Here is a 26,219-nt window from a genome sequence, read left to right as displayed (position 1 = left end):
GCCGTGCAGTAGCGCAGCCAATTTCCAGATCATCTCCTCCTGACGTCACACGAAAACGCCATAGAAAATGGGCGAGGGTGCAGAGAGGAGGACAGCATTTTCGAATTGATTTTTCTACTAAATAAATTCGCGTAAACGCGCTCAGAGTGGTCGAAACAGGGCCTAGGGACTCCGGACTACAATTTGCGCTCGTAATCCCGCAATGTTTACAAATCACTTCAGTATTCCTTTAACTCTCTTGTGGCGTGTTTATTTAGGAATATGGTTTGGGTGGACTGCTGCACACACTCGCGTGTGAGTGGTGACGGCGAGTAGTGAGTACGAGTGGTAAAACCGAGTGGTGAGCGTGACTGTGAGTGAGTGGTGACGGCGAGCGTTGAGCGTGAGTGCGAGTGGTGACGGTGAGCGTTAAGCGTGAGCGCGAGTGAGTGCGAGTGATGCAGCGACCGGTGAGCGTGACTTCCCGTGAGTGAGAGTGGTGAGGGCGACTGGTGAGCCTGAGTGTGAGTGAGTGCGTGACGAAAAATATATTTTCCTGAGTGAGTGAGTGTGAGTGAGTGGCGCCCAGTTTAGCCGAGGTATGAAATGTTCACCCGTCTCTCACGTTAGCTTTCTCCTCGTTTACTTTTTCCCCGCAGCGCTGCGAAAAATTACAAAACCAACAGACAACTCCGCGACGTCGTTACGCATAATTCCTGAGGGCAGAGACAGTGCAACACGTTGTACCTGTTGCGTCCACCTTGTTAGCTGGTTCGGGTCGCTGTAGGTGGAAGTGTGAAGCCGGGACTGGCACGTATTCATGGCTGTTACCGCAAACCGTATCGCACAGCTTCCTCCCCCTACCCGAGAGGAGTTATCGCCGACTTCCCGACAGGTCGGCGGCGAGGGTCGGCGGGGAAGGGTGACCCGGCCGTGCAGCGTACATGCGAATGTTTCGAAAGCAGCGCCGCTGAGACAAAGGCGCCTTGGAAAGTGGGCAAGAAAGAAAACGAGATCGGGGGGAAGGGCGGCCCCAGCCGCAAAAGCGAGGGGGAGGGAGGACGTGGTTTCGCGACGGCGAGTTCGTGAGCGGCACTCGCGCGGCGGCCACCGAGCGCCAGTGGAGCCCTGTCCGAGTGCGGTCGCTCGCTTCTCCCCCCTCCTGCTGCGGCGAGGCCAACAACCACGCGCTCGGGCCCCCGTCGGGTTTACCCCCGCGCATGGCGCTCCGCCGGTACGACCCAAGAGGCCCGTCGGGGAAGAGACTACGTGCCGGAGGACTGTGAATGGGCTGCGACTCCATGCGGCTGAGAACGACATGGATTGGCCTCAGGTGAGTGGTGGCTCGAATCCCGCCGGTATGCGCTGCCTGCTCGGGGAGTGGGAAACGCCTCTCGCCACACGGCCGCCACCGTCTTAAGCCGGGCAAGCCAACGTTCATAGGGCACGCACCGAGTCGCTGCCCAGAGCGCGTGAAATTAAAGGGAAGTTCGCTCTTTGTTGGACACCCATCCGAAGTGTCCAACAAAGAACTTTATTTTCGAGCGCAAGTCCTGTGTCCGCGATGAGCGGCTATCACACGTGCGTATGGCCGGGGCTCACCAACGTACCTTTTCTTTTCTTCCTTTTTGGCTCATGAGAGTAGGTGCCTTCTATGAGAGTTCGTGCTTCTCAGTCTCAACTTGAGCATTGGCTACTCGTTATTCTCCTTGCTAAATTGTTCTCGTTGCTTCTATTCTAACACATTGCAAAAATCGGTAAAGTAAATGTATTCTCGTTGTGTACATTCTGAGTTTGTCTTGCGGGATGCCCAGTTAACAAATATTACGATAGACGGAATGAAATAACTTCCAATGCAAAGTCTCAGACCGTCGCTTTGAAAATTCTGCAACATAAAACACTTCAAGAGACTGTAGGAAGAATTGTATTTGCACCGAACCAGCACTTTTGCGCTCCAGAGCTATGCGAAAATGACTGGGCAAATATATGCCCTGCCAGCGTGAAATGCACGACCGAGTATAGCGATCGAGAGGGCTGAAGCACGTAGAGGCGCTCCCGGGTAGCGAGCGCCTCGACGGTGCGGAGAAGCCCTCATGCAGTCGACACTCGCCCCATGCTTGCACTTCTCCCTTCTCACATCGCAAACGCAACCAAATCAGCTAAGGATATCACGCGGCAAGGGCCTGGCCGTTGTACGTTTTATCAACGCAACCTTGGCAAGAAAGAAGCTCGCACGTTTCGCGACCACCGTCTCACCCATGCCATGCGACCGGGTAGACACGATTTATGTTAGCCTCCACATGCTGACGTTTTCTGGCGAACTTTTTTAAAGCTGACTATTTACATCACACAATTGTTTTCCTACTGTTGACACTGCTGTGAGACTTTCTTGTTATTTCGTAAGTGTTGGCTTGACTGCCCGTGGTGTATCACCGGCTCAGTTGCATAATGTCCAATTCAAACTCCCGCCACAAACACAGCATAACCGTAGAAAAAAAAAATGCGCTCCAATCCATCCTGTGAAGGTGGTTGAAAAGCGAAGCTGTAAACGACAACCATAACGATTACCCATGCGACGTCACTTGAAATCACACACATGGCTCAACAAAAAGTGAAACCAGAGAGAAGTGAAATGTACTTAACCACGCGCCCTTTATTACTTGAAAGAGATATTCTTTGGTAAGGTTAAATCAATGCATTATCCATGAATGGTGGTCGCTTGAGCTGTATTGGTGAAACACATTAGTAGGAACTCTTTTCTTATAAAATAAAGGAAGCTCAAACCCGGTGTCAGACGATCTCACTTCTCCTCCGTCTCTGCCGCCGTCAACGGAGGTGGCCATGCCATGAAAAGTGAAATGACATGCGTTGGTGCGAGCTTCCTTTTATTTTTACTAACTCCAAGCGCATGCGCAAGACGCTCACACGGCCGCTACACGTGACGTGGGTGGCGCGCATGGCGGCGCGAGAGGTCGCGTGACGCTATGACGTGGCAATTAGCGAGAACTCCGGGGGTAAACTTGCCGATGTGCTCGGTGAGTGCATGGTCTATTTCCCCCCAGTCTCCGAATGGGCTCGTAGCTCAATCGGTAAGACAACGGGCTCTCGCTCCGTTTCCGTATTCGTTACAAGCTCGATTCTTGGCGGTGCCACTGACTTCGTTTATTTGTTCGAGGTAGTTTTCTGTTGACACCAACGATCGCGACAGAATCCCTGGGGGGTAGAGCTAAAAAGTTTCGCTTAAAAAAAAAACGGTCGTGTATGCACTGTGTTGGTCCAGTATGATACCGTTGGGCGCAAGTTGAAAACTGCAGGTTACCTAAACTAACCCGATGAACGTTGACACCGCATTATCCCCTAAAAGTGATCGGCTAGAAACGCTCTCGGAATGACGACGTCACCTGGCGTTTTTTCTTCTTCTTTTTTTTTTGCATTTGGCCACGAGGAATAATGATCTCGTTATAGTGAACTGAATTAATTTGTCGATGCGAGCTAGTTGGTACTTCATCATGGGAACAGGTTAAGCGCCAGGCACAACTGGAGGAAGTAAAACAGACAGGAAAGGGGCGCACTAATAACTAAGCTTTATTCGTTCCGAAAGCGATTATAAAGGCACGAAAAAACACCATGTGACACTAGTTGCACCACGTGTGGAAACGATTGCAGCTGCCGCACTCGCCTAACTAATCATCCAGATAATCCACCTCACTCGAAAGAAGGTCAACTGAAGGTTTGCTGACACATCGGTCCCCCATCTTTTTTATGACGTAGGCCTATAGTGATGCGTAGGTTATAGTGATGCGTTTCGCAGTGTTGTTGGAGCAGACTAAACTAAACATTGTACAGCGTTGTTCGTGGTGTTGCGTATATGGCCGCAAGGGCCAACGCTGGAGAGGGCAGCGCAGCAATCTTTTTGACGACACAAGTAGGATGCCCGACGCTACCTCGCTGCGGTACTGTCTAGTGCATGGCACGCGACGTTCGGTTGCAATAGCGCTTTATCTGCGTCTTGTCGTGTTCATGCTGAATTCGCGAACCTTATTTCCGCCACCTTGGGCCTTGCCTGCTGGCTTCGTGCTGCCTGCTTGCTTCGTGCGGATTTAGAAGTACTACCAGAAAAAAAAGCGGATAATAATATACAGTCACTCACGTCATACATGTACGCACATTCTTTTTTTTCTTTTTCGCACTATGAAGCCTACAACGAGTAAGAATTGCGCGCGTCATTGTTCGCCGCCCCCCTCCTTCCCCTCCTCCTTCCCCCCTCCCTCCGCCTTCCCCCCATGGCGCAGCTTGCACTAGTGGTGCAAGTCTCGAGGTACAGCAGAGTTGGCGGCCCCTCTCCCTTCGTCGGAGACCAGGCTGTTGCACCTCACATAGATTTCCGAACTTGCTGCTGAAAGTTCTCCTTGACTGGCGGGCCCGGATCGTTTTGTCCGCAGCTAAGCTTTCACATCTCTCCCAAAGTGGACCGCGTTAGCACGCGTTAGAACCGGCGTCAACTGGATTCCCGAACTCGGCGACTTTAGTGCGAACTCGGCGTCTGCGCTCTCCACTTCAGGCGCCGAACGCACGTGAACTGACGAGGAGAACAGCACGCGAGCGATCACTCCACGAACGCTGGACAGTGGGGCGATCTCAACGTCACAGAAAAAATGGCCGCGTATCTGCTTCTTTCGTTGCAAATGTCGAAGAAAGACGATAGTGGACTGGCGCCCCTGGCAAGTAAATGCCTCCCTTTTCTTTCCCGCTCACCTCTCATGATGTTCCTCTCCGCTGTCGTTCCTCCCTGTCGTTCTTTATAACACGCTAGAGGTTCGATCAAGTAAATTTAAATTTACCGCGTTCCACTGCTCTAAGTCGCGTGCCCCGATGCTACACTCTTAGCCAAAAGAGAGCAACAGGGGAGTGTCATTGCTCCTTTGGGGGACTAACTGCATTGCCACAACCATTAGTCCCCTACGGGAGTAAATGCGAGGGGACCAACGGTTACTCCCCAAACCGTTCGTCCTCAACAGACGAACGGTTGCTCCCTTCCGTTACCCTCCCCCCCCACCCCCGGAGGCGACTTACGAGCGGCGAAAAAAAAAAACGCGCTGGTGGGGGATTGAACCACTACCCCTCTCAACACCAACCTGACGCGCTACCGACTAGTCCACGAGACTTTTTTTTCTTTGTTACCGTTTGTCTCAAACGAAAAACTAGGTTACAGTGATTTTATAACATTCGCCACCTTTGCGATAACACAAGTTTAAAATCTCTTCAGCTGACCCAGATCATCTAGCATTGGTAACCATTCAGGTGGTTCGCTTAGCGCTCTGTATACTTCACGTATGTTGACCATACTGTCAATGAAATACTCTCTGGCGGGCCGCGCATTGGGATCGGCATGCCTGTCAGCCATCCTTGTGCGCGACAAGCTGTGCATGCTGATCAACATAAACATGTCGAATGGCACGCTTCCTGTATCACACACAGACAGAAAACGGATCCCTAAAGGGTTAATGGGGAGGTCCTTTTTAACAGTATGCTGTAGGATGTCCCAGTGAAATCTCGCGTCTGAGCAGTCCAGAAAAATGTGGTTAATAGTTTCCGGCTTTAAGCATATGCGACAGTTAATGTTCCAAGGTAGTCCTTTCTCCTGGAGCCATGGCTTTACAGGAAGCGTGCCACTGTGGAGCTACAAAAATAAACTTTTAACGGAGGCGCGCACGGGCATTCTCTTTACCCTCTTGAGCACATCACCTTCCCTTCCCACTGCATACATAGACCTGTATAGGGGAATGGGTGACATAACATCAACGAGGTCCTTATACAACTTTTTGTGTGGTACATTGCTCAAGTACTCTATCGGAAATCGCACTCTCAATAATTTGAACGCCCATACAACTTCGCGCATGAAACCACACAGACTCGCTCGTTTACCCCCAAAAGAGGACACAACAAATTCAGGTATGTGATCACGAAGGCGCACTTGAATGGCAGTACGTAGGAAGGGATTATTCTGATACCTTAAGAAACAAAAACCTGGGGGCAATCTTGTTTCAGAAACAAGTGGCAGAGCCACAAGCCTCCTTTCCGAACCGCGCGGAACAGGTTCGAGCGGCTGGCCCGCTCCCAAGTTGATCCCGAAATAAAAACCGCAAACACTCTGTGTAGCTTCTGAACAGAAACTCTCGTCATCGACAGCACCTGAAGGACATAGAACACTTTGGCTACAAGAAATAAATTGCACACAGTAGCTCGTGCAAACATCGACAAATCCTTCCCACCCCACCTAGTTGTCTGAACTCTTGCGCGCTCTGTTTCTAGCGTCCAAAATTCAGTAGACTGCATGTAGTTTTTGAGTGGTACGCCCACGTATTTGGCCGGAGTTACCGTCCACTGCATATTTTCAAAAACCTCAGGCGTGTCTTCCCACTCCCCGTGCCAGAAACCTAGTGACTTTTTCCAGCTTATAGCACTACCCGTATGTTTACAAAAGTCCACGAGACCAGATTCTTTTTTTACAGGATCACATCAGATGATTGCAGGGTATTCATCGTACAAAACAGCAGCTTTACGCATGCAGAAAAATACGCGCTTGCGGCCTTTACGCTAGCATGTCGTCAGCATGTTCTGCCGGCAAGTGTAAGCAAGTGGCATCGTAATGCTAGCACAGCCGCAGAGTTCGGGCGGTAATTACACTAGCCCGAACGTTGTCGAATGGGTGACGGTGCCTTTTGTGCACCGCTTGAAGGGAATGGGATGGGAGCAGAGTAATGGGAAGGGGGTTCTGGGCAACAATCGTTAGTGGGCAGAGGTGAGCAGGAGTGTTTCCCGGTTCTAGCCATCAAATTGAGTCCCATCTCCTCTGCTCCTTTACCTTAAAATCTGAAACGACACGCGAACCCTGCGCCAGTGCATCACGCAGCTCGGATTCTGAGTCAGGCCCATCAAGGGCGGCCACTGCCCACTGCGCCTTCTGAACAAAATGCCTCCACGCCGGCCGAGGGTGTTCAGCGCATTCAACAGCCTCCACCCTTGCCCTCCAAAGCGAGTGGAGTCCCATGACGTGGATACTATCTTGGTGGTGTGGGAATTCCGTGTCTGCATCTAAGAACCTTAAGTTGGTCCAGGTGAGCTGCCATTGTGTGCCAAAGCAGCATTGCAGCTCGTCCCAGAAATGCGATGCCGCACTGCACTCTAAGAATACATGCTCACCCGTCTCCCGCCTGCCGCATAGCGGACAGTTGGCCCCTCCAGGGAGGAAGAATCCCCGCTCTTGCATGCCTTGCCTTAGTGGGGAGTATCCCTGTGTGCAGACGGAAGTAGAAATCTTTCGAATTTGTTGGGACGGGGAGCTTCCGCACACGCCGTAGGACATCACTTTTTAGGCGGCCTAGAGGTGGGGAGCGGTACAAGGGGGGTGGGAGGGTCTGTTCCACCAAATCCCAGTAGAGCTTCCTCGGCTTCACTGCGTACAAATACTCCCAGGAGAAGAGTTCCTGCAAGAGGGACAGTGCCCCCGCCACTTCCCTGTAAAAACCTGTTGCATGGGCGCAATGTGCAAGCTCTGCTGTTGTTACGAGCCAAGGGGCCAGGTGTAGGGCAACTACACTTTCGAGAACCGCCTGGAGGAAACCATCACCAGATTGAGAAACGCGCAGAAAATAGGTAGTCGAGTGCAAAACGTTTGTACTATGAACTTGCCATCGTTGCGTTTATTGCTGGCGTCGGAATTCCTAGCGATGCAACTGCTTGCAATTCATGCGCTGCTAACTCTAGACATTATTGCCGACCTTCGACTGCAATTAGACGCTCACAAGCATAGTTTTTCCTCGTAAAAGAAAGGAAAACCAACCGTCGTCGTCGCGGCAGGAGGCTGAGTGTACTAACGATGCACCCGCTTAGGGAAAAATTAACATGTTCCTAATGTTCGCAACTTACCCCAGATTTCTTTGGTCTCATATGTCTGAGTTTATGGTTGTCTGTGCGAGAGAAATAATAGGGGGACCGGGCTGATGTTCCTGTATAGACGAAACAAATTTCGGCGCTGCGGACTTCTTCACATAGCGTTTGTAGACGGGACTGAAAAATGCAGCCGGGTCCTACGGCTGTTGAGGCATTGTCATTGCCTTTGTACGAAAGGCATTTCTCCCGCTAATGAAATATAAGAGCAAAGCGCTTACGTGTAGTGTGCGCTTGCGATTTGCTGTTGTTGTCGTCGTTGTTGACATTTATCCGGCCGGTATAAACAGGCGTATTCACTAGGCTTAGTGAGTAAGGTTAGCGAGTTTTTACTACCTGCCTCACTGAGTCATGTGCGCGGAGTCTTTCATTTGCCCGTATTATCGCTCGCGAGGCCTAGGTGCGTGAAACGTCGTAGTAACGTGAACAAGAGGCGTTGGTGATATCGCACATCGCCGCTCCATGCCGCGAACCGCCTCTTCACTCAGACAACGCGTTTTTTTTTTGTTATTTTAAAAAACTAAAATTTGTTCCTAAGACATTATACGAAATATTCTGTATTAGCAGCTCCGTTTGTTTGCAAATTATGAAACTGAAGAGACATATGCGGTAGGTCGTATAGCAACGGCGCCATTACAGGGGGGAGTAACTGCTCGGCGTTTCGTGCTCCCGTTGCTCTCTAGGTCGGCGGGGACGAATATTTACTCCGCGAATTATGCACACGGCACGCCCGCTCCCACAGTTACTCCTCTTGAGGAGCAACGGCCGCTCGCGAGGACTAACAGCTGTAGTTAGTCCTTTTTTCGTCCTTTTTGGCTGAGAGTGTAGCGCTTCCGTACGGCACAGATGCGCGCGAATCGAGGCACCATACTACAACGTTTATGGAACCAAGTTGCGCTACTTCACGAGCGTTCCAAGCGGAACGTGGAACCTATCTAGTGGAACCATTCGTTGCTGTTGCGGTTTGATTTTTTAAATGCCGCCAGGAATAGCGGGAAACAGAAGGCGACGTTTTTTTTTTTTTTTTTTGCAGTTGATGCATTATTTCATTTGCTGTCGCAAAAACCATGCAAGCATCTGTGAATTTTTAATAAAGGAACAGTGAAAATATCACTCATGTTTTGATTTTCTGCCTTATATCTCCGTAATGTCTGGTTCTTGTTCAACAGTGTTGACAAATATGAACATTAACACCTTTTTTTTAATTGCGATAGATGCCCGTTGGCATAAATACTATGTCACAGGTATAGATTAACTCCCGTTTCGCGAAGAAACGCAAGGAGGGAGCGATGATGGGGTCCCCAAATCCACCGATGAAGGTCAGGTGGTCTGTCAGGGTGGAGGCCTGTGCCTCGGAGGTGTCTTGTTCTCACCGCTTCCAATGAAGGGCAAATCTACAGCAAATGTTCAGTGCCCGCATCTTCGGCAGGAGCCGTGCAAAAGGAGCAGTGCTGTACGAACGGGCCATGGTAACGTGGTGGCCACTCCCGGGTAACAGCGGGAGAGAGGGCTACACCGACACGAAGTCTTCGCAGCAAGACCACCTTCCAGCGAGCGAGTCTGCTAGGGAGGTCCGTTCCACACGGTGGAATTTGAGCTCGTGTGGCGCGACGAAGATCTTTCCTTTGGGGAAACTGTTCTGGGGTGTCTAGTGTCAGTAAAGGAACAGCAAAGGTCGTGGAACAAATGCAGTGTGGCAGGCACTATCCGCCGCAATGTGAGCGGGGAGAGTATTTCGCCGGACCCACGAGAGCGGCAGAGGGCAGGGGTACGTATCCAGTATGTCATGAATGTCCCTCGAGATAGCTGAGTTGTTATTTACTCGACGTAAATCACGTATGGCCGCCGTGGAGTCTGTATAAATTTGTAAAGTAGTACCTCCAGGGGCTTGATGAAGAGCAGTAGTTAGTGCTTGCAAGCCGTCCCGGATGGCCGTAAGCTCGGCCAGCATAGACGGCAGGGTGCGGCGTGTTTCGTAGAAGCACGTTTGACAGGACTTTGGTTGGGAAGGACATTGTAGTGTTGTGGTCACCACATCGTCCTTGGCCCCAGCGTCCACAAATGCCTGCACCACCTGGGGTTGAGACTCAGCCGCCAGTTCTTGTGCGACCGCGAAAAGCGTATCAGTATGTCCGTTGCATCGATTGTGAAGTCGCGTTAGTGGCCTGTTGTCGGTCACCTGGTGGTATAGCCAAGGTGGCCTGGTAACGGCGCAGGCTAGAGATCTGGGTAGTGAACGACCCATGTAGTTTCCTAACGCCGCTGCCTCAGCAACAAAGGTGAGTTTATGCATGCGGGCGGACCGACGCTGATGGACAAGCTCATCCAAGGTGTTAACTTGAGCTTCAGCCTGAAGAGCAGGGATCGGATTCGGTGCTATCCTATGGAGGCAGGCAATTGCACGCATTGCGGCTCGGTTAATTGCCTCAAGTCGAGCCCACTCCGCCTGGTTTAGGTGTTGGAATTGGGCCTGGTAAACAAGCCGAGGCTCACCTCCTGACATAGACGTTTAGATTTGGCTGCGGGTATATAAGAATATTGCGCAGTTTCTATTTCACTTTGGCCGGGTGGCTGAATCTTGTCACATACAGACAGACAGACCGACAGACATACAGACAGACCAAACTTTCCGTGTTTAAGTAGCCCAAGAAAGACTATCGTCCTTAAAAGGACACACACGATTGGTGGCTAGAGGCAATGACTTCTCTAGTGGGCCTCTCAGGTGGCCGCAGAAGAGCGCGCGGCATTACGGATTGTCAGTGGGGAGGGAGACGCCGCTAGCGGCGAGGAGTATACACCACTCCGGCGGCGGTAAACCATACTCCATCTGAATCACTGTGCGACACACATTGTGGGAAAGCTCGCTTACAAAAACCAAACTTACATAGAGATTCACCTCTAAACACAAGTGCGTTACTTGGAAGACATCTTTCTAAGTGCAATATAAGTCTTCTTACATAAAAATATGGAGGCCCTAGGAACTGTGGTTTTATTTTTTCTATTCATTTGTCCATACGCTGAAAATTGTTGCTCTACGCTCGGTCGGTCGCCGGCGGCGATCTGCTAGATTCTAGTCACATACAGTCTCACTGTAAAATGTCGGCGCGGCGCCAACTTGCAGCAGCGAGCGGCCACTGATAAAACTGAGCACGTGGAGGAGCACGTGACACGCGGTGGTGAGAGCGCGGTGAGAAGAATGCGCACTGTTTGACTTTTGGCGCGTTTTCATTGAAGCCTTGGCTGCGGCATTGGGGGTTTCCTTTGGAGCTATGCAGCTTTGTGGTTGCGGACATTCGAGGGAGTTAGTTCACTTGCTTAAATTTTAATTGTTGTATTTAACAAATTTATTAACCAAGTAAAATACAGAAATAGGGTAAACAGTCTACACCAATGGACAGTAATTTACTTCGTTGATTGAAAATTAAGGTTTATAGTTAAAAAAGGTTTTGCTAATTATGAGTAACACCTTGTACACATTCCGTGGAAAACTTGGGAGACGTGTACTTGAAGTCGCGAGCTGGTTTGCTTTTTCTAGGTTTGACAGGTCCAGCACTGGCCGCGTAATTGTTTTTAGGACAAACTAGTTCACTAATACGAGTAAATTAAGTAATCATCAAGCTTACGTAGTCTTGCAGTATTGCTATCTTGCCACACACACACACACACACACACACACACACACACACACACACAAATATATATATATATATATATATTGGGGGTGCGAGTGGGCGGAAATAGGAATATTAAATTAGCAGGAGACAAAGAAAAGTGATAAATATGTACCCGCTCTGCGTGGGATCCCGAACTCACAACCATCGTACAGCGTGTCCCAGTGCCATACCAGGCGAGCTACAAGAGCGGGTGTGTTATGTGTACGTAAGGATGCAAGGATGCGTAAGGGCACACTTACATATGTCGTCGGGTGATGTGGTACACCGGGCCCTGCGTGTGCATAGCAGGAGGTGACGCATGCAGCGGGGAAGCCCCGCTGGACTTCGTTCGTATACGGCACACGAGTTCGCAACCCAACCTTTCATTACGGCTGTAGCAGCTTCCGGGTACACGCCTTTCGAACATCTTCTGAAAACAAACCCCGAGGGCAGAACATTATGTCTTAGGGCATAAAAAAACATCTTGGGGTTCTTCTGTACACCAGCCAGCGTGGTTGGAGTGCGCATATAGCGCTCATACCTGCTAAAGGAGCGTGCGCTGTTGGCATGGTGCGGCGGCTGAGTCAGAAAGAAGAGTACGCGCAGAGACTCTCTTCTTATGATATGCATGATGTATGTATGCACATCCTATATGAGAGTCTGGGTGAGTATAAATCCCTGGATCTTCCGCATAATAGCCTCGTCGTCTGGCTCCCCTTAAACGCTAGGCTCATCGCTGTTGCTTATGGTTGACTAGGACTGCTGCCTATGCTGTACTTTATTTCGAAGCGCGCATTTCTACGCACCTAGAGCATGGTTATTGTGGATGCCTCCATGAGCGCGTATGACTCAGTGATTAACAGGATGCTGTTGGTCTTTATAACTGAACAAGCTGCGTTTTTTGTGTACACACCAGTGACCCAGGTGCTATTACAGGAAATTTACACTAATGCAAAGCTTTATTTAACCGTTGGATTTAGGGATCCAAAGGGTTACTCGTATTCTTGATAGGAGTATTCTACTTTTGATCGACTTCTATAACATTTTCCCCCAAGTCCCAAGCAAGTACATTCTCGACTCCTCAGCGGTCTCTTACAAAAAACGTTTTACCTCCAATAATTTCTATAGACGCTCTCAGAGGAATGAAAAATATAGAATAGGTATATTTTCCCCCTCATTTAAATGACCTTTCTTTGTTCGTCTGGTTGACTTTCTTTCCGTGTTTTATGTCCAATTCTTGGCAATTTTTTTTGGCTGTACGAAATCTGCATGCTATCTTTCCGTATATATCGTCAACCCCTCCTGCCCTCAAGATGGCCATCTCCAAGGGACGTTTAGATGACTGCGGCTGCCTCAAATGACTGAAATTCACATTGTTTGAGTTCTTGTAGGCACCTGGCTGCGAGTGGCTCACCCCCTAGACACCCATCAGAGGATCACGCAACACAAGTTTGCTGGGCAACACCATCTTCCTGCCCACCTGTCGCTCACCAAGGACCAGGAGCATAAACTTAGGCTCTTAGAAACGAGCACGTTCCCCTACCTATCTAAACTTCACGTCATCAATGCACCTTCGATAGCAACACCTTCTTACACTGCAATGACGTCTTTACCCTCTACGACGTAATGTGGGACTGCCAAGAAAACCCAAAAGTTCCCCTAATCTCTAATGCTTCCCATGAGCAGTGGGAAGAGATATGGCCAGCTCCAGCCGCAAAACTCACCTTCGGCTGGTGGAACGCGGAGAAGGCAGCAAACTCCCACGGAATTCTGAAAAGGAGAATATTACATGACCACATGGTGTTTTTTGTTGTCATTCTTTTTTTCACACTAAAATTTATTCTCTGCCTCTCTCGGTCTGCCTCTCTTGAAGGGACCCTGAAACACTTTTTTCAACTTTTTTCGAAATATTAGATGAGAGAGAGAGAGAGAGAGAACAATCTTTAATGGGTCTGGCAATGTCAGCCGAGCTAAACCGCCTGGCTTGCTACGCCAGATGAATGCTGTGACAATGATGATTATAATGATGAAGAGGAACACATGATTTGAACTATTTACAAAGTCTGATCAAGGCTTGTGGCTTTTAGATTGGCCAGTAAAGCTTTTGTGGCACGAAAGGCACGTTTGGAAGAATTCCAGGGACCTAATAAGTCTCTCAGTTCTAGCCCTACGGAGAGCGGCCGGCCCAGAGACACTGCAAGGCACACTCTTTGCGTACTAAATCGCGCACAGTCACAAATGTGGTGTTGCAGATCTTCACGGACACCACACTGTGGGCACAGAGACGAGGTGGACTGATTGATTTTGTAGCAGTAGTATCGCGTGTAGGCGACGTTCAACCGCATGCGGTGGAGTACTGCTTCGTCATGCTTCGATATTCCAGGTGGCATGCTAAAGTTACAGTGCAGGTCGATAGAGTGGAGGGGCGCGTAATGATGTTATGCGTCTGTCCAAATCGAACGCTGCATGCTCCATGCCACACTGGATGCAAGTGCTGAAGCGTCTTTCCGAGAAAATGGTACCGGTACTTGTGGTCCACGTTTGTAATGCGCTACGAATGCAGCAGCGTCCGCCTTCACATTTCCAGTTATTCCGCAATGGGCAGGAACCCACTGGAGTGTTATTACTTGCAGAACGTAGTCAACCAGCACATCCAGTACTTCAAATTGGGGGTCGCAAAGTACCTCAGCCAAAAATTGTTGCTCTATGCCCGTCAGATAACTTAGAAACTTGCTCAAAAAAATTTATCTCGCGCGCGGTCTTGGCGTTCTTCGACCGCTGGAATTACGTCAATATACGCCTCGAGATTCGCGATCGCTGCGCCGCCTGCCGCCGCTTCTCCGCGGCGTTTGCGGGATTAGCGCCGCGTGGCTGATAGGTGGTCATGCAGTGTTTTGGTTCTCTTTCGCTTCTCTTTGCCTTTCCGCGCACTAAACAACTTGTTATGGTGACGTCTGTAAGCTAACTGCACGTTTAGGGTACTTAAAAAAAACAGCTGCGTCTTGGTAGAGCGCTCTAACGCCAACAAGAGCTACCCGGGGAGGCGGTTCTGCGCGCTTCTTGGCCGCTCTTGCGGGCGTCGGCGACGGCAGCAGCATATCACCGCTGCCACCTTCGAATACGTCAGCACAAGTGAATTATATGTATTGTCGCCTCGTTTAGACCTGATATTGGCACTGTAAGAGGTTGGTTCGTTTTGCAGCGCAGACAACAAATGCGGCTTTGCTTGGAATATGTACGTCGTAGAAAAATATGTTTCGGGGATGTGATAACCCAATAGCTGACAAAAACTTGTGCCTTTTATGGGAATATAAGCCACGCGAAAATGTTAAGTACACTCAAAGGCTGTGCATTGTCAGATACGTGCCCACTCATGCCTTATAGTAAGAACCAAGGTATATGTTAATGAAACCACGGGAAAATGAATGGTCTGCAAGTCAGGAATAAATAGAATAGTCGTACGGGAATGAAAAAAAAAACAAAAAAAACGAGTGCAGCCTCTGAAATGATAAAGACGTTTGTTTGAGCAAGGTAGTATTCACCAGACCAACTAGATGCGAAATGCACTGATATTTCGCTAGACATGAGAGGGGGGGGGGGGGTCAGGAGGAGGACGCTCAACTATCATTGTTTACAAATGCGAAGCGAAATCTACGAATGAACGTCTTAGTAATCACCCACACAAGCTGCGTGTTCTCTTTTCGTTTGTTTTTCTCCTTCAACGAAAGGCTGATCACCCGGAGGACGCATTTTTGAAGAATACAGGGTAGGCAGTTCACAAGCGATACGAGGTGTCGTTGGAAGAGTTGATTGATTGATTGCAGGGTTTAACGCGCCGACGCAACGGAGACGATGAGGCACGCCGTAGTGGAGGGCTCCGGATTAATTTTGACCACCTGGAGATCCTTAACGTGCGCCAAAATCTCGTACACACGGGCTCGTTGGAAGAGTGTCGTATCTGATAAGGGCTCTGATTTCGGTTTAGCTAGATTCTGCAGTCTCCCTGTGTCATATGACGATGTTTCGAAGAAGAGTTTGGTCACGGACGCGGATTACTCTATAAGCCCATCTTCGCGCTTCTCGTGGAGGATAAATGTAACAGATGAATCTTTGCGAACGCTCACCTCGGGACAAGACGACACAGCATTAAATTTGTCGTCGTGTGCTGACTGCAGAGTGTAATTTTGCATTATCCATCGTACTTCTTTGGTACAATGCTTGTGAAATTTATGCCGCACTGGCTTGTTCATGGTACTGATCAATATCTGATATGTGATATTGGCAGGCGTAACTTGCGCGCTGTCAGGTATGAGTGCTGCGCTGGATTTTGTAAGTGCACAAAGTCGATTTACATCATAGTGTGTATGGCCGCAACATGACCATCGGAGGAAACACTGCTTACGGAGACACTGCCACTAAATTTCAGGGCAGCGGAATTGCAATCAGCTGCATGCAAATGCTGGCTTCGGGACGCCGGCCTGTGACACACGCCCGCCTCTCATATAGATCTCACTAAGATCGCGTCATAAACGTTTATCCTCTCGTGAACACACCACGCTTGCAAACAGAGTGCCTGCTCCACGTTATTCGGTATTTCGAACGCGGACAAACGGTAAATCGCTGTCTTGAACGAGCTCCAAAAGCAACGGCGACAGGGGGGAGCGGGCCGGGGACTCCCGCGCCTGCTTTTGAAACGGGCCGCTAGGGGGATTTCAGTGGCGCCCCTACAGGCCGCGCTCGAGGCGTATAACGGTGTAGCGGCTATTGGCCGACTTTCTTCAATAGCAGCAATCAAAGCATTCAAAGCCACTTTGAAAAGAAAGCCACAAAAGCAAAGCAGACGCGGCAGGCGTATCTTCTGCGACGAAGCAAATCACACAGTGTTGCTCCGTGCTGGCGATAACTATAGCCAGTGCTTCCAGACGCGAAGGAAAGAGTGGAAGCATTTATCGGAAGTGTTGCAGAGTCGCTTTAACAAAGCCGCTGACTCGCTAGCGAGGATAGCGCTGTCTGAGCCCGTTGTGTATGTGTACACTATAAAAAGTCCACGCAGGGCGTCCTTACCACAATGCTTCAGAATGACCAAACTAAGTGCCCTAGTGTACAAATTCGGCGAATTACGTGGCCGAGCATTGAATCTGAGTGAAAAAGGGCATCTGCGCAGGGACATGGCGCAATGAAAAACGCTGTTCACGCCTTGTGTGTTGCCCCTGCACGCATACACATTTTTTAGCCAAATCATATGTTGGGCTTCATCATTTGTCGACCTTTGCACACTTTGTCACTTCAATTGGTTATTCTTGAGCTCTGTGGTGAAGACGACCTACGAGTACCTCTTCGAGTGTAGGTTATTCAGCCAATAGCTTTGGTCACCGGGGTCAGATATTGTTAGATACTACTCATTCAAGTTCATCAAGGATCAGTTTTATTATTTGGGGAGATTTCTATCACCTGAGACTCTCCCTGCTGTCCGATTGGCGGTCTTTGCGAGATTTTGAGATTATAGAGCCCTTCGCTGTCGTGTACCCCAGTTAAATAGATATCTCCACAAGTCTGACTCGGCGAAATCATCCTTGCGCAGTTTCTGTAATGAGGACGAGACCACAGGCCACTACTTATTAACTTGTTGACGATTTTCACGCGTTGAGGTTCCTTTTCACAGTCTGGGGATTGCCATTTAAGTGCCGGCACTTCTTTCATTCGGGGCTTCCGAGGCGGGGTTCTGCCGTCGTGATGCATGCACGGCCCTCCTGAGCTCATTGAAAATTCTAGTCTTAAATTATTTTCATTGTTCTCGCAGCTTATTGAATTGCTTTTTTATTTATCCCATTCGTCTCGATTTCTTTCGCTTTCTTTACACTGACTTCGAAATTCTTTCCAAGTTAAATTTATATTATCTTTCAGCCGGGCCCTGTAGCCAGTCGAGAATATTTTTCTCACCCTGATGATTGGCCGATTCCCCTGATTGGGTATGTTCCATGGGGTATGTGCTGCTGATAGTAAACAGTACGCCTAATATGAAACGCGGGCACGAAAGGATAAACCTTAAACCCACAATTTTTGGCCTCAAATAAGGAATGGCTGAGTTGACTTATGACAGTGTGGTGTGGTCATCTTTTCGTGCAGTTTTATGTCACACGTTAATACTGCTGACGTGTTCTCTCCCCAGCAATCCACTTTGTTTTGAGGCTTTGACTCAGGTTTCCGCCACGATGTCGTCCCATCGGTATTTTTTTTTTTCGTTCTCACCGTCTTCACCGCCTCTTATCGAATCTTTATTACCTTTGAATAGGGTTGGAATTTATCTTCATCGCGTGGCCGAAGCATCTCCTGCTTTCCTGAATTTACCTTAAACGTGTCGCAACCTTCCCGGTCACTCGGTTGTGGTCATACGGAAGCCCGATGTTTCCTTGTCATTTATTAAGTTCACGTGTGAATCTCGGATTGGGCTGTTTTCATCCTTCGTACATTACAAGTTACATGCTTCTGTTGCGCCCAGCGTCGCTGGCCTTGCCACATTTCTGTACTCGAGGCTTCTCAGATGGGAAAGATTTTTTTTTCATTACGGAGTACCCCTGAAGCCTACTTGCAGTTCTACTACGCTGTCTGGATTCTGCTGATTGGAGTTAAGGTTCATTCATCTATGCACTGAAATACAACAATCTTGCTGAGTTTAGGATAGCAGAAAAATTACCTTAAAGGCTTGACGAGGCCTGCTTTCGGGAAACGCAGGGAGGACAACAAAGCAATTGTTTAAAAAAACACTTAAGCCTTTAAAGGCGCGGTAAAAAAAAAAAAAAACCAACGCAGATGTAGTTGGAATTACAAAGAACAGCACAAATGCAATTCCTAACAACTGATAGCAATACCAGTCACTGATCAATAAGTGACCGGGGGAAAGAAGTGTTCTGTCCATAATTTGTTAATTAACCATTGAAAGAAAAGTGTATTTAATCATTTGACGGCCATAATTTGTGCAAGTGTATATTTGCAAAGTGTATCTGATTCGTGTATGATGATGCAATACCATGTGTTCCTAGAGGGGCGAGTTCTGGGAGATACGGGTCAGGTTTTTTTATGCCTTTGTGGTAGCTGATTGTAAGTACTCGCAGGACTTTAAACTTATCAAATAAAGCTGGTTGCTGTCTTCCGGCTTCCCGCTTGCACCGGTGACAGTGGTCCTCAATCCACGGCTTAAGCTGGGGGAAAAAAAAATTGAATATATATTTTAAATGTATCTAAACAGCGAGAGTTAGTTAGCCATGTACTGTGGAACGAGACATCGCTATGGCATCCTTGACTTGACAAATACTGTCGAAGTCGATTGAGCGATGAAAGAGTTAAGAATTAATGGAGGAGGACCAGAGGTCCAAAACAGCCAAGTTCCCGGTTTGTATGCAGAAGAGTTCGCTGTTTGCCGCTTCACAGCGGGCTAATTGCGCTATGTAAACGCGACAGTGAGTAATCATACAACTAGTACTTTTCTTACGAGTGAAAAGTTTTGTACTGCTGGCCTCAGATTCCGTTCCTAGTACGTGAGGAGGATTTGCGCCATTTGGTATGAAGGAGAGGGGGGATAGGCAATACGTCTATGCGATGCTGGAAGGATGTCAGGAATTGAACGCAGAAATTCTTTGGCACCGGATGGATGTGAAGTACAATAACCTTGAAGCGGGATCGGTCTAGACAAACAGATTCCTAGCGAAGGATTTGTACAGGTTGCATCACCGCGGGAAAGAATAAGTATTCTTACTTATTCTTTTCCACGGTGATGCAACTTGTACAAATCCGCAGGATGTTCTTAGCACAGAAAAGAAGCAGAAAGTAGAAGTAGGAGTAGAAATTATTAATGGGAGTGTCCGGGCGCATTGTGTTCTGCGCGTGTTGAATGAACATGTCAGAGACGTTGGCGAAAGTGCAGATGTTGGAAGCTACTCATGGTATGCGTCATTCTGGAAAATATTGCGCTGAACAGCGTCAGAATTGGGGTATCGACCAAGACGCAGATACGGGGTAAAAACCTGGGGGCAATTGTGCTCCACGGGTACCATGCTGAAAAGAGAAGAACGAAAAAGTCATTGTAGAGGAGGGCAAATGCGGTGAGGAATTCATTGTGTTGTACTTGTGCTATATACTGCTGCATACTTGCAAAGTATTGAACACGGCATGCTCAGCTGGCAGAGGGCCCGTATACAGGGACAGATGTGCGGAACATTGCGCAGCGGGATCTCTCCGAAAGAAAATTACGAATAGAAAAATTTCGTGAAAAGCGCAAAAAAATTACTGAGGCTCACTCTGCAAGTGGATCATTGTGTAGAAGAAATAAGTGGAGGTCTTCGGGGAAACCTCATGTGAAGCAGGAACAAAAAGGGCACGATTGGAGACGGCGTAAATATGGAGCACTGGGGCCATGCGGAGTCACTGCGGCAGAACAGGAGGCGCTGCGAAGAAAATCTGAGGAACGTCAATGTGGAAATTCATGCTCTCGCTCTGCGTCGCTACAGGGACAAAATCCGTCGCTCGAATGGATAAAAACTCACTCGCACACGCACACACAGGTGAATGAGCAGAAGCGCGCAAGAAATCTCTGACAACCGCCCATAGGTAATGCTCCCAGCATAGGCTATGACACGTCAGTGTGGTGGTGGCATTGAACGGCTATCACGTTCAGTGATGCACGACCAACGACGAAGTGTGGGTATAGCATCGAAAGAGTCGGAAAATCACAGCACACGTTTTCGTTTGCAACTCTGCAGAAGAGGAAAGTTTCGGCTCCGCCGAGTAAGTCGCAAGTTGAAGGGCGGCGGAAACAATCACTGGCTTGCCGACTGTGCATGATGTGCGCGCAAGCCCGCTCCGTTGCGGGTCATCCTCTTTTCAAGCACCGCCTCTCATTTCGCGGAACGTGCAAATGCGGCGACTCTGTTTAAAACGTGACGGATCGGTATTTGATGCTCGGCTATCAACAATAGGGCTGGAAGCCCTCAAACTCCCGTTCTCCTACGGTGTACGTGCATATGTAGTTGAGCGCCACAGACGCCGTAATTTTCGAGTCATCCATCACTGACGCTTAAGTGAGTTGTTTTGGCGCGCTACGAACTGTTTCAGGTGCTTCACGACAAAAAGAAATAAAAATAAGGAGCGGCAAAGTTGGACCGTAACGCTTTTGTACACTGCCGCACCTTCCTGCTCTCCCATCACGCGAACTCGCAATCTGCCGCAGACTTCTGTGCAGGCTCGCCGCACCTATGGGCTTTGCTCACCGCACGTACAGCCAAAATGCGGCTTCGTTTTCACTTCAGGAGCCTTCCTCCCCGCCGTTCCCTGGAAATTCGGTGGATGAAGGCAAGCTGTGAAAACTGTACGCCTCTTCGCATGAAGTGATGTGCCGGTGAAACGGTAAACCTTTAACGCAATCTTGGAACCACCCAGAAAACAAAATTACACGTAGGGTGGGTGATATATGACCTGTCTTTAGTATGAGCAGGCCGAGCAGTTATAATCTGCACCTGTTTCCAACTACAATCTCGCATTTTAGTGTTGTGTGAAAAAGGCGCTGAAACTAAAAAAAAAAATTGTGCTGTTTATTCGTACTTTGCTTTGTTTCTCTGCGAAATGTTGTTCTAAATAGTTATGACGTTGTCGCTGCTTCAGCTTTCAAGTATTATTAAGAGAAATGCCTTTAAGTCAGGTAAAAAGTTGTTCGCTGTCAGGAACTGAGCATTGCTGCATGGACTGGTAGATTCAGCAATGTTTCACCCATTTTTTACTGTAGAAAAAAAAAAAGGTTTCGAAAACACTACACGGTATTTTGAAGCGAACAAACTGGATCTGCTTGTAACCTATCCTGGCATTGGCACAAACCTCTCCCCCTTTTTTAAAGAAATCTCGCAACAAGGGGCTTCGCACACACGCCACACATCTCTATTTTGTACATCTCCTCAGCCCCGGAGGAGGGGACAGGGGGGAGGCGTTATCAGAGAACGGACGGGCAGACAGATGGACGGATGGACGGATGGACGACCCGACAGACGATTGGATGGATGGATGGATGGATGGATGGATGGATGGACAGACGGATGTAAGATCGGACGGACAGGCGGATACCATGTGACCGCATTCTTATTTTGTTGTTTTTCTCGGGAAAACGGTGGTGGGCACCTTTCGAGTCGAAGTGCGAGCCAGCGTCTTTGTATTTGTGTTCTGTTTCGGACGCAACGCTATCGTTTTGCATACGGCGCACTTCCGCTCTGAAGCCCGCGCGCCTTCGCTCCGCCCCTTACGCCATGTTCCCCCACTGCGCAAGCGCGCTTCCGGAGGCTTCATACGTCATAGCAAACGGATCCAGCAGGTTCAAGCCTCCAATGCGTATGCAAAAAAGCGACAAGGGGAGAATTGACGCAGCTGGCACTGCACTACTTCAGTTCGTACATTGTAGCTGTTATACCGCGTAAAGTAATGGAAATTGTATTGCTTCTTCCGAGATAACTTCCTGCATTCAAGACGACCTTACGAACAGTGAATATTAGTGCAGCAGGTGAGCGATCATCTTTCTAAAGGGAAGCTTTTGTGGCTAGGCCAAAGGAAAACCGGCGGTCCTGTGTACGGAGTCAACTGCTCCGGCGCAACCCGATAAGCATGCGTGAAAAACGAGGTTCTAGAGGAGTTTCAAATAAGGGCAGAGGGAGTGGCTGGGTTTATCTTTGTTGCAGGAAAGCGTGCGCGCAGCGATCTACTGCGTTATACTACTGCGTTTCGAACTACTGCACAGATCAAAAGATAATGGTGGGCAGGGTCTGTAGGTGGTGCTGGCGGAGCAGCGTCAACGTGGCAATGACATACACCGGTCGCACGTTACTTCGAAATGGGTAGGCCACGCGTTATACGTGCTTCCGAGGAGAAGGCAGCTTAGGATCAGCGACGCCGCGAACAGCAACGGGAGGATGAGGAAGTAGCTTTATTGTAACCAGAGGAAATGCCTAGTTTTGGGCGGTGTACTTCAGACGACGAGCAGGATGCCCTAATCATAGCGACGTCTTCGGCCCTCTGGACGGTCCTCGCTAAAGGTCGCTCCACACGACGGACCGAGTACGTGGTCCGATCAGTCACGTGATGCGACGTCATGGTCCGCCACGGTCTGATCTAGCGCAGAGCGCATCCACAGGGCGGGCCGGCTGAGGGGACCGCGAGTGGCCGACCATCTGAACTCTCAAACAAGGAGGTTGAACATAGGCGCTGTTTGGCCGCGACAACATGTTGAAACTCACAACCCTGCACGAAACGTTTCATCCCCACGATAACAGCCACCCGCGTGCATGCCGGGCGGGCGCGCTCACGCAGCCACCGGCGTCGTTCGCACGAAGGAGACACGACGAGCGGCGACGACGAGATGATTCGGGCTAGTATTTCTTTCTCTATGACTCGGGCTGCAAATACGGCTCGTCACCGCTCGCCACTGTTTGCTGGAACGCAACCCTTCTTGTAAAGTTCCACATGCGTGAAACAATGTGATAATGATGGCTAGCATCGCACCAGCAAGGCTATGTTCAGACTACCGACACAAAACCATATCGTGATCTATGGACGTAAAAAAGAAACGGCGTGTCACGCAGTTCGATTGGCTGAGACGTGAAATGACGTCATTCTTTAAAGTTATTACGACAGTTGCGGCAAAAGTCTGAACCCGGCCTAAGAGCCATACGATTCGCAAGTAAAAGCGAGGATTAAGTTTGCGTCGCGATGGTAATCCGCAGGCTATAATTTTTTGTAGCCTGCTGCCTAGCCCACCAGGAGTAATTGACAGGCTCCTTAGAGCGCTTCGAAACAGCCGCGCTGCCCGCGCCGTTCTCTATTGGCGCAATTGGACTTGGCTCCGCCCACGCGACGCGGACGTTGCCAGAACACGCTGCTTGACATGGCGGTCCGTCGTCAACACTGCGGGCCGAAAAGCCTCGGCGAATTGTTGGACCGCAAGGGCCGCGGTTATGCGCGGTCTAGCGCCGGTCCGCGCGAACTGGGGACGTTCCATCACGTGATGCACGGACCGCGGTCCAAAACAGCGATTTGGTCCGTCCTGCGGATCGGCCTTAAGCCGCACGGTCTCCCACTGCTCTTTGCTGGTGGTAATAAATGTACATTTCGGATTGCTCAAGTCCGTTATTGATGGAGTACGTTTCGGTAGGTACAGAGGCGATCCTTGCTGTCGATAGTGTGCAATGCGATGCGCCTCGACGAGCTCTTCGAGGGTGTTGTGTGCAACCAGGGCCCAAAATTTCTCATTAGAGGCACATATCGGGATTCCCAGAGCCTACTTGTGCACCCTCGTTGTTGATTTAGAGCCTGTCTACCTGCTTGAGAGGTAAAAATGAGGCTACAAACGTAATTATGCTAATTACGAAGGCATAGATGAGCTTTACAGTGTCTTCGTCTTCATGCCCCTATGCTTGTTGGCTATCCGCGCCATCAGAACGGGAACGAGAGAACACACCATAACACGCAATGTATAATGAAGGAAATGAACCATAAGGAGTAACTAGCACACCGGTAAATACTGCAGCCGCACGTTGTAGCTTCGCTGGTTAACCAGCTGTACGGAGTGCATAGGCGGAGTTTTGTAAAGGACACCACAGTGGAAACGCGAAAGTGCCGCCCTTTTGTATTCTATGTGTGTTTCTTTTTTTTTTTTTTTGCTGTTGGAATTTAGTATTCTTTACGGCTATGGCACTGACTGCATGAACGGAGCTTCGAATGCTTGGCCAATATGGCTGTCACTGTGCAAGCAGTGCGGCCTTTTGAACTCCAGGAAGGCGTCTGTGGACACGATATGTTCGAGACGAAAAGCAAAGCACTTCTATATGCCAAGGCTGGTGTTGCGCCACAAAACGCTGCTGGGCTTCACAGCGATTTGTTAATTCTGTGAAGGGGCAGTCTTTCTTTTTGCTTATACAACGCTTTCTCGGTTTTCTCTCCGCGGCCCTTCCGGCGCTGGGAAGATGCGAGTCCTCGGTAGCCGCTGTCTACGATCGCTTAGTAGCCGCCCCTTTACGCCTGGCGGAGGCAGCTAGGCACGTTGACGCAACGGAACTCGCAGCCTTCGACGCAGTTGCAACACATGGTTACAAACAAGAGCTCGCGCGGCCCAGTGGACGCGTGCGACGTGGCCATAAAACCCATCAGGTGTCTTCATCGGCGCGTCGCCGTTTTTCTGGGTCACGGACGCCACAGGCCCCGCTGACCCCCCGGAGGCTGCGTGTCAGAGACGCTTCCGATGCGCGCCCCGTCGCCGCGACAGCGCCCGGGGCGGGCTGCGCAAAGCGGGACGGCCGTCGCTCTTGGCCGACGATCAGCGCGCGATCGACGACGACAAGGCGGCGTCCGGCAGTGGCGCGAAGCGAGGACGCGACGGGGAGCGCCGTTGATAGATCATAGCGCGGCTGCCCCCGCTCGGGACAGCCTCCTCGTTGGCATGCACGCGACGCCACGAGCGCCCACTCGCGCAGTCACCGGCGCAGCGTGACAGGCTGGCCCCTGGTGGTCCCGTTATCTGCGCGGCCCATGTGTGACACAGGGGCTTCGGGACTTCGCCTTGGACGTCGAGATCGCGGCTGCCGATAAGCGGTGGCCCTGCGACGGCTTTCCCTAGAGCTCCGCACGGGCCACACGCTCGGCGCGGACGTCAGCTTGGCTCTCCAGATGAGACGCAGATTGGCCGTGAGGGGAACAAACGAGTCATAGTCGCGCGTGGCCTTCTCAACAAAGTGCACCGTGGTGGGCGCGAAAGTCCCGCTAGCAAATGGCGTTCTCTGCTCTCTTAGCCTCCCTCTGTGTTCTATCTCCAGTGAAATATACGGTCGGAAGACCAACAAAGCGAAGAAAACATCCGCTCGTACCCCAGAGCCTGCTCTTCGTGACCTTAGACTTGCAGTTTTATGTATGGGAAATATGCAGAACAGCAGAAAGCCCTCCGTACTCTATCAGTATAGCCATCGGGGAAAGTTGGCTCAGCGCTGAAAATGAAGTCACGGAAACTTCCTTGGCCGTAATCAGAGCGGGAAACTTAAAAATAAAGCTGTGGTACTAAACAATGGGTCTGAAATTCTGAATGCATTGAATCTTGTAAAACTTCCTAAATTAGTCGCTCATCTCTGAGCTGTTACGGAATAAATAAATATTATTTATTCATTATTACAACAAGACCACTCCGAATATAAAAAAAAAAACAAGAGTTGTCATCTGAAGAAAAAAATTGGCTCCAATCCACGCTGTGAAGGTGGTTGGAAAGCTAAGCTGTAAATGACACCCACAACAATTGCCCATGCGACGTCACTTGACTTCACACACGTGGCTCTACAAAGAGAAACCAGAAATTCCGCCAGCCGTTACCTGGAATTCGCGGGGGCGGCATCCTGAACGCAGCAGGAGCGTCGGCCACGGCCGGGCTAGAGCGGCGGACGCCGCCGCTGTAGTCCGGCCGTGAGTCGGGAGGAAGAAAATGGAGAAGAGCACCTTTAGAAGGGTGAGACAGCGGAACCTATAGCCATCCTGATGTGCTAGCTTGGTGCTACACCACCGCGCGACACAAGCGCAGACACCGAAACAATTCGGTATCTGAGCTTAGTGATTCCCATTAATACTGAT

General features: G+C 49.8%; 1 protein-coding gene across 1 annotated transcript in view; it reads left to right on the top strand.

Annotated features, from left to right (window-relative positions):
- The first annotated feature begins 1,064 nt into the window (after positions 1–1,064).
- Positions 1,065–26,219, top strand: part of LOC144155624 (protein spaetzle 3-like) — a 120,364-nt gene continuing 95,209 nt past the window's right edge. The window contains exon 1 of the mRNA XM_077687184.1: positions 1,065–1,312. Within this exon, the coding sequence (XP_077543310.1) occupies positions 1,298–1,312 (15 nt within the window). The 5' untranslated portion in view covers positions 1,065–1,297. The remainder of the gene's footprint in view (positions 1,313–26,219) is intronic.

Source organism: Haemaphysalis longicornis, unplaced genomic scaffold (assembly GCF_048455015.1).
Source record: "Haemaphysalis longicornis isolate Haplotype H1 unplaced genomic scaffold, Haemaphysalis longicornis Haplotype H1 scaffold_1, whole genome shotgun sequence".
Taxonomy (NCBI): Eukaryota; Metazoa; Arthropoda; class Arachnida; order Ixodida; family Ixodidae; genus Haemaphysalis; species Haemaphysalis longicornis.
The sequence above is the reverse complement of the archived record's forward strand: the minus strand, read 5'-3'. Positions and strand labels throughout refer to the sequence as shown.